Source organism: Magnolia sinica, chromosome 12 (assembly GCF_029962835.1).
Source record: "Magnolia sinica isolate HGM2019 chromosome 12, MsV1, whole genome shotgun sequence".
Lineage (NCBI taxonomy): Eukaryota > Viridiplantae > Streptophyta > Magnoliopsida > Magnoliales > Magnoliaceae > Magnolia > Magnolia sinica.
This window is the reverse complement of record NC_080584.1, coordinates 15867763-15876003: the sequence shown is the minus strand read 5'-3', so window position 1 is coordinate 15876003 and position 8241 is coordinate 15867763. Positions and strand designations below refer to the sequence as shown.

General features: G+C 38.7%; 1 protein-coding gene across 1 annotated transcript; it reads right to left on the bottom strand.

The window, feature by feature from the left end:
- Positions 1 to 4852: 4852 nt before the first annotated feature.
- Positions 4853 to 6738, bottom strand: LOC131221003 (protein CYSTEINE-RICH TRANSMEMBRANE MODULE 6-like). Its single transcript, XM_058216059.1, has 4 exons — positions 6702 to 6738; positions 6572 to 6656; positions 5316 to 5499; positions 4853 to 5056 (listed from the first exon to the last, which is right to left on the bottom strand). The coding sequence occupies exons 2-4, from the start codon at positions 6603 to 6605 to the stop codon at positions 5011 to 5013; spliced, it is 264 nt and encodes an 87-aa protein (XP_058072042.1). The 5' UTR covers positions 6606 to 6656; positions 6702 to 6738; the 3' UTR covers positions 4853 to 5010.
- Positions 6739 to 8241: the final 1503 nt, after the last annotated feature.

Here is an 8241-nt window from a genome sequence, read left to right as displayed (position 1 = left end):
GATTGGTCCCAAATTTTGGCTCAACCCCTAAAACGGTCTGAGGAGAAGGATGGACGGCTTGGATTGTGTATATGCATCAAGGTGGGGCCTTCATGAACGACCCACCCCAAAAGTAACTTTTCCCCTTTTTTTTTGTTAGTACACACCCGCGTCAGTATACACACTCCATGTTGGTTACCCCTGCCTCACGTCCAGCGTCCAGAGACGCTGGACGGCTGGGATAAACACACTGCCATGGTGGGTCCCACATGTACGTGGCCCAACGGTTTGGACCATTTGATATTTATATTTTCCCCCCTCCATCCGGGCCCGCTAATGGGCTGGATGGGGTAGATCCAACACACCCGTCAGGTGGGTCCCACATGAAGATGAATGGCATGGATAAAATTTAAACTTCATGGTGGGACACACACAACAGATGGGCCACACACCCATTCATCATCACTATTTTACAAAGAAAGAGAGAGAGAGAGAGAGAGAGAGAGAGAGAGAGAGAGAGAGAGGAAGGACCCTGCCACTATGGGCCCTCCATTGATACAACACATACATCAAGTGGGTCCCACAACAAGCGGCCCTAAATTTTAAAATTTACGGTGGATCACCCACCTCTAAGCCTCCTCCTTGCTCCCTTGGCCTCAAATGCTCCTTGCCTTAGCCTTGGATGGTGGATGATGGGGTTTAGATGGTTGAGATGGAAGATGAGAAGGTGGACCACACTTGGGAGGGAGAAGAAAGCTTAGATCTTTTGGGGTTCTTAGTTGCTTAGAGAGATTTTTGAGAAATGAGTGAGAGAGGGAAGTGATGGGATGATAAAGATGGGTGAGGTGTGATGGGTTGGGTTGAAAATTTGTAAAAGTGGTATGGTTGTGGTTGAAATTAGAAAAAGAGGAGTGGTGAGGTGGAAAGAGAGTGGACTTTTGAAAAAAGTAGGGATGGGTTGTTGTACTTGAGGTATGGTTGTACTTGACATTGATTGATTGATTAGACATATCGTAGAGATTCCCTCGATATTTCCAACGCGCGGCGCTTCTTTGAAACAAACGTTGGCCTACATCTCCTGGACTGGGTATCGGTTCGGTGCGTAAGTTACGGCGTTGGAACCGCGGCGACGACGCGTTCGCTAAGATATAAGTTTCGGTTTGAACCGACTTTGGTATGCGGGACCAGGTTTAGGATCGCATGCAATCGTCAGATACGGTGCGAAGGTTGCTGAAATTTGACTGGAAGGACCGCGGAAGCTAACGGAGCGATACGGACTAGGACACGGGTCTTACATGTTATGTATTCAATTTATTTGATTATTGTCATTAGTTGCAAATTATTTTATTTGCTTCTTAATTGCATATTATAAAGGTAATGTATTTGAGTTACTAACTGACTTCAATTAATTATTGTTATTGCAATTATTTCCTTATTATCATATGATGTATCATGTATTTGAATTTACAGGTGCTCTGCCCCAAAAGGATCACCATGTTATTTTTATGGGGTGCTCTGCCCAGAGTCATTCCCGAAAGGATCGGCATGGGTGCTCTGCCCTGGGTGATTCCCTAAAAGATATGCACACGGGTGCTTTGCCCTCAGTATTTACCCTAAAAGTTTATTCACCAGGTGCTCTGCCGAGGGTCATTCCCTAAAAGGATCGACACCGGTGCTCTATCGATGGTCATCCCTAAAAGGATAATACACACAGGTGCTTTGCCCTGGATTGAACCAAAAAGGATTTTAGATGACTGTATTATCTTATTTTGTTATTATAAAAAATAAATTGTTATTGTTATTATGTAAAATGTTGATTCAATACTCGTAATTGATCCTATTTATTTTATTGAGTTGTATTGGTGTTAACGTAGAATTTTCAATTTTGGGAAGGATGTGACCCTATGAGCCGTCGCACTCACACCCATATATATTATCTTGGAGGGTTTATATATGAAAAATCAATTGGGTAATATTAAAGACTTTTTACGTTATTTATTTAGAAATTAATTAAAGTTCAATATATGTTGTTATTAATTATTTTTTCTATATCAATGTAATTAAATATTCAATGATTGATTTGTAAATGTTATTTAATGATAATTACTTTGACTCCTTTCAGTTACTTTGATTGACATAAAAATCATGAAAATATTGTGGGTTGTGCTGTATATTTTGTTTAAAATCAACTCACAGTCTTGAAATTCGGGTTCGGGCCTAACCAACTCGGGTTCCGAATTTCGGGGCATGACAAAAGCCCACTATATTAGTGGAAGCCTAATCAATGAGTAGATGTGAGTCTTGCATATGTTTAACAAATGGTAGAAGCCTGCCAAGGGACAAATGCAAGTTGATAGTTTTCCAACTCAAATTGTGAATGAATTTCTACTTGATGCATTCAGCATTCACGCATTGTATAACATTTGTATTTTATTTTTTTTGAACTTATATTGTATATGATTGTTGTTATTATATACTAATTTGATATAAAGAATCATATCGAGACTTTTTATTAGGCTTGGTCAGTTTATATTGTATTGATGCAAAACCATATAAATATAATTGAGGGTGAGCTAGTGGCTCAAGAATAAGATTACGTGGTCGAGTTAGAAAAGGACCTAAGGGACACGTAGTCATACTTGACAGATAAAGAAATTGATGCCCTAGATCAACCATGATTATCATTTTAATTATATTTGATGTTCTTGGATTATTTATTTATTTTAAGTTTATCGGACAAGTTTATTTTATTGCATAAGACCCTGAATGTGAGGGTCCTTAAATATGTTAATAACTGATGATTGGAATTGATAGTGAATGTTTTATTAATGAGATATGACTGAGTATGAATGAAATTTAAATCTAAGATAGTACTACTAGCTAGACGAATTATGTAATCATATCAAATAATTTAAGTACACTTACTGTTCAAGTCATGACGTGGATCTCAGTTCTAAAGTATACGAAAAGTACCCAAAATCTGAGTCGTGACATGGACCGTTCAAATCATAAAACTATCTCAACATGTTGGCCCAACGTGAAGTGATACATGCAGGATCCGGTTCCTTTACATGTCTCTTGACTCCCTCGTAAGGTTTGTGGATTACGTATGGGGCCCACCATGGTGTATGCATGGAGTTGGATCGTGTAATGAGGCCCTCATTACTCTTTACTGTAGTGGGCTTGTTGTATGGGTTTTATCCATGTAGTCCATTGTTTTTCCAACTCATTTTAGGACATGAACCCAAAATTGAAGCATATCCCAAGCTTAAGTGGACCACACCATAGGAAACATGAGCCTAAAATTGAATGTCTAAAGCTTAAGTAGACCACACCACATGAAACAAGGGGAATTGAAGTTGTGGGCCATACAAGTTTTGGATCATTCCCTTCATCCACGTTTATGTGGCCTTATCAACAGGTTAGATGACATATAAACTTCACCGGGGCCTTAGGAAGGTTTTGCCTGTGGATGTTATTATCCCATCTATTTTATATGGTGTGGTCCACTTGAGCTTTAGATATGCTTCAATTTTGGGGTTATGTCCTAAATTGAGCTTAAAATCAAACAAGCGTGGATAAAACATATACATCAAGGTGGGTGCCATAGAGCAGGTTTGCTCACTTCAAAATCTGTGTGGAACTTGTAAAGCAGGTTAGCTCTCCATCATGAAAGTTGGATGCCTCAAAATCCTAAGCTCCATAGGCCCACGTTGTTGCGTGCTAGCTTGGGTCCTTTTTTGATAATGCATGCCGGTGGTTCAATTGTGATCATTATAATAGGTATGCCAATCATTATAACAAGTATGTCCCAAACATCAACTTGACGGATCTATTCTAGCAGTCCTCACAAAGCCTTTGCTACTAAGGATTAGTATCGACGGGTTGGTCGCCTATATAATTGTCGTGTCTTTAATTTCTTTGAACCTAGTCATTTTTTGTCTAACTAGGAAAGGCACAGAAGTTCTAATAACGGATCTGTTTTATCCACTCCATTCTTGCCCCCCAATTTAGGGCATGAGACAAATCCAAAGCTAAAGTGGACCACATTATAGGAAACAACAGGGATTGAACACCCACCATTAGAAGCTTCTTGGGAGTTATAGAAGTTTTGGACCAAGCTTACATTAATTTTTTTTTTCCGTCATCCAAGTTGGCATCACCTTGTGAAGGTTGGATGGCAAACAAACACCACGGTAGGCCCTAGAAAGGTTTCAACTGTGAGCTTCATTATCCCAAATGCTTCCTATGGTGTGGTCCACTTGTGATTTGGATCTATCACGTGTTCACTAATGCCCTATAATGAATTGGCGAAAGCAATATTTATGTTTTGACTCAAGTAGCATTAGTTGGGCACATGGAATTCCTTGTGAATTAGGAAGAATTAATTACCTTGTCATGCTAAATACAATAATTGATAGCGAAATAGTGCCTCGGGAAAAAGGTGAAAAGAACCCCTGAGAAAAGTGAAACAGAATGCGTAACCGTGAGCTCCCAAGCAATGAAAGGAGCATCTCCATGTCTGTTGAAGAATGAGCTAAATGACTCACAGGTAATAGCTTGGTTAGGAAAACCCACATGAGCTGTAGTAAAAGTGAGTATTCATAGGACAACCGTCATTGCTTACGAATCCAAACTTAAGTGATCTGATCTGTCCAAACCAGCTGATGTTGAAGAATCAACGAATGAGTTGTGGTTAATGGTGAAATGTCACTCCAACCGAGTCGAGTTGTGGTTTTAAAGACTCACTAAAGTATTTGAGTTGACCGAACCTGGCACACCTTGATTCGAGCCATAGTTTCAAGTTTTTGAACTATGGACCATCAAGGTACATGGTCCAATCTTATTGGATGCCAGATGTTGTTTTTTCAAATAATTAAAACTAACCATCTCATATAAATGAATTTAAAAACAATACAATCTCAAGGAGGAAACGACCACATCATCCTCCTTTTTTCTTTTTTACATCAAAATGACAGAAAACATAAATAATAAAGGAAGATAAAACAGCCACACGTCTCTGGTCACCACTCAAAAGCACGCATCCAAGACGCAACAGCAACATAAGGCAGCACAACTGCAGGGAAAAAAAAAGAAAAGAAAGAAATTGAAGGTATAAGTGAAAAGATCATAAGAAATTATTGGTGTTCAGATCATGATCAGGTCAAATGGGTGGGACCCACAAATTATGGTTGTGGGCCCACACTGATCTCGAATAATCGGATGGTGATCAGATGGTGGGCCCAATGCCTGTTAGATGATCACACCAATTAAAAAGATTTTTTTTATTATTATTATTTAAAGAAACGATTGAAATGGAATTATAGTATACTTACCATCCTTTCCAAAATCCATCACCTCTGCTCTTAGTTTCTACAGGAACTTGTTGTTGGGGGTACCCAGACCCTTCATTTGCGGGGTACCCCATCGGCGGCGGTGCCGCCACGTATGCGGTGGGAGGGTATGATTGAGGTGGGTAGGCTTGGCCGGGCGGAGGATATGCGGCTGGTGGCGGATAGACTGATCAATCAAAGGGTCATAAGAATGAGATGATCATTAATCCAACGGTGGATATAATTCAAAAGAAACTAAACAAACAATAAATGAATAAAATGATCATGGGTTTATTATCCTAACATGGTTTTAAAACTCAATATTGATGTTTGATTCTAAAATCAAGTCAACTCAAGCCGGGTCGAATCTTAAAATAAAAAATAAAAACTTAAAAAGGGTAGAATTTATTGAAATAAATAAAAGTCGTCCACCTATTTATGCACCAAAACTTACAATAACCACCCCCCCCCCCCCCCCACAAAAAAAAATCCATAAGAGCCTGCCCTTAGAAAATGGATTCCATCAATAAGAAGGTGAGTTTGTATTTGGGTCTTGTAGAATTGAATCAATTTAAAAAATTAATTCATTTTATGATTTTTATTTTTAAGATGGATTGTAAAATTTTAGAAAATAAATTCTTATTAAGTATTTATTTTTGAAGAGAGAGAGGGAGAGAGAAATAGAGAGAGCCTCTCCACTCCTCTAATAAGATTCCAATAGCTAAACACAAAGTGAATTTTCAAGAATAGCTTTCTTTGTATACAAACCAATTACTGTAGGTGACCGTCATACAATATGAGTCCTAATGCCCAATTTCAAAAAAATAAATAAATAAATAACAATTTGTAATTGACTTTTAATTTCGGTAACAGCCGTTATAGGGTGTAATGGACCAATATAAGGCTGATGCTTTTTTTCATTAAAAAAAATTTCAATAATTACAGGCTGTTCATGGCTTATATTATAACAGCTGTGTAGCTGGTTATTACAGTAACCGTTATTGTTATTAAATATCTTTATACAAATATTATAGAAAAATCTGACCGTTATGGCCCCTGTTATCATTATTAAATATCTTTATCAAAGAACTATAGAAAAAATCCTAATAGTTATGGCACTGTTATCGATATTAAATATTTTTATTCAAATATCATTAAAAAATCTCTTATAATAAAATCTCAATTCTTTTAAAAATCTAGGCCAAACCAGAATGGTTAAAATGAATGAATTTAAAGAAAGTGTGAAAAATGAAAATTACCTTGTGGAGCTTGGTGTTGTTCGTAGTGACTCATGTTTGAGAGAGAGAGAGAGAGAGAGAGAGAGTTGGATGGATTAAAAGGTTAGGATGAAAAGAGAGGTCGGGGTGATGGAAGGATGGATTATAAGGTTAGGATGAAAAGAGAGGATGGGGTGATGGAACAATGGTTAGGTGGTTTCGGTTTTTATAGGAAATGCATACTTATGTTATAAGTATGGAGGGACGGCTATCACGCGTAGGAAGAAGCCACACGACGGAAGGAAGGAGGTTCGCGGCTTCGGTGGATACCACGAGGTCGGTGGATCCCCACCGTGATGTTTTTATGTTATATCCAGTCCGTTGATCTGTTTTCTCATCTCATTTTATTGCAATATTGTAAAAATTCAGCAGACCCAAATCTCAGGTGGACCATACTAGAGGAAATAGTGGTGATTGAACGTTCACCGTTAAAAACTTCTTGAGGCCACGAAAGTTTTAGATGGAGCTGATCTTCTTTTTTTAATATTCATCCATGCTTGTTTGATCTAATGAAAAGATTGGATGGAAAACAATCATCACAGTGGGCCCTGTGATGTTTTTAATGGTAAGCGTTCAATTACCACTGTTTACTATGTTGTGGTCCACCTGAGGTCTATATCTACTTCTTTTTTGGGGTAGTGCATTAAAATGAGCTGGTAAAATGGATGGACGGAGTGGATAGAGTACATACATCATGGTGGGGCCACAGAACAGACCTGTACAGAGAGCTCGGTACTCGAGGCGTCACTACCCACTCCGAATCCCGTCTTTTCGGACGCGGATTGCGTGGACCTGGTGGTGTGTTTACATGGAAAATTTGTATGGCACCAATCTAACGTATGTGTTACATCCACACCGTCCGTTCATTTTTCCCTATCATTTTAGAGCATGAGTCAAGAAATGAGCTAGATCCAAACCTCACGTGAACTACACCACAAAAAGCAGTGGCGACAATGATGCCGTTAAAACCTTTTTAGGGCCCACCATATGTTTATTTTCCATCCAACCTGTTAATAAGGTCAAAAAGATATGGATGAAAGGAAAAAAAACAAATATCAGCTTTATCCAAAACTTCCGTGGCCTTGAGAAGTTTTCAATTGTAGGTGTTCTATCTCCGTTATTGTTAGTGGTGTGGTCCATTAAGATTTTAATCTATCTCATTTTTGGTATTATGCCATAAAATAATCTTAAAAAATGGTTGAACGGTGTGGATATAAAACATACATCATGGTGGGTCCACAGAACTTTGTCACGTCAACACACGCGGTTGGTCCGCGTCTCTCTTTTTACGCGCTAACGTCACACGTACGTTGGAAGCGCCGAAGGCCGGTTTTTGCGGACGCGGATTTCCTGCGAAAGCCTTTCGCAGGAAGTTCCTGCTCAAGGATCTGGGTGGGGCCCACTACAATGTATGTGAGAAATCCATTCCGTCCATCTGTTTTGAGATCTCATTTTAGCCGTGTGACAAAAAATGAGGTGGATAAAAAACTCAAGTAGGTCACACGAGAGGGAAAATTAGGGAAAGAAATTTCTACCGTTGAAATCTTCCCAGTCTCCACCTTGATGTTTATATGTTATCTAAACCGTTTATAAGGTCATTGTGAATGGGATTAAGTGAAAAAACCAAAAATATAGACTGATACAATAATTTT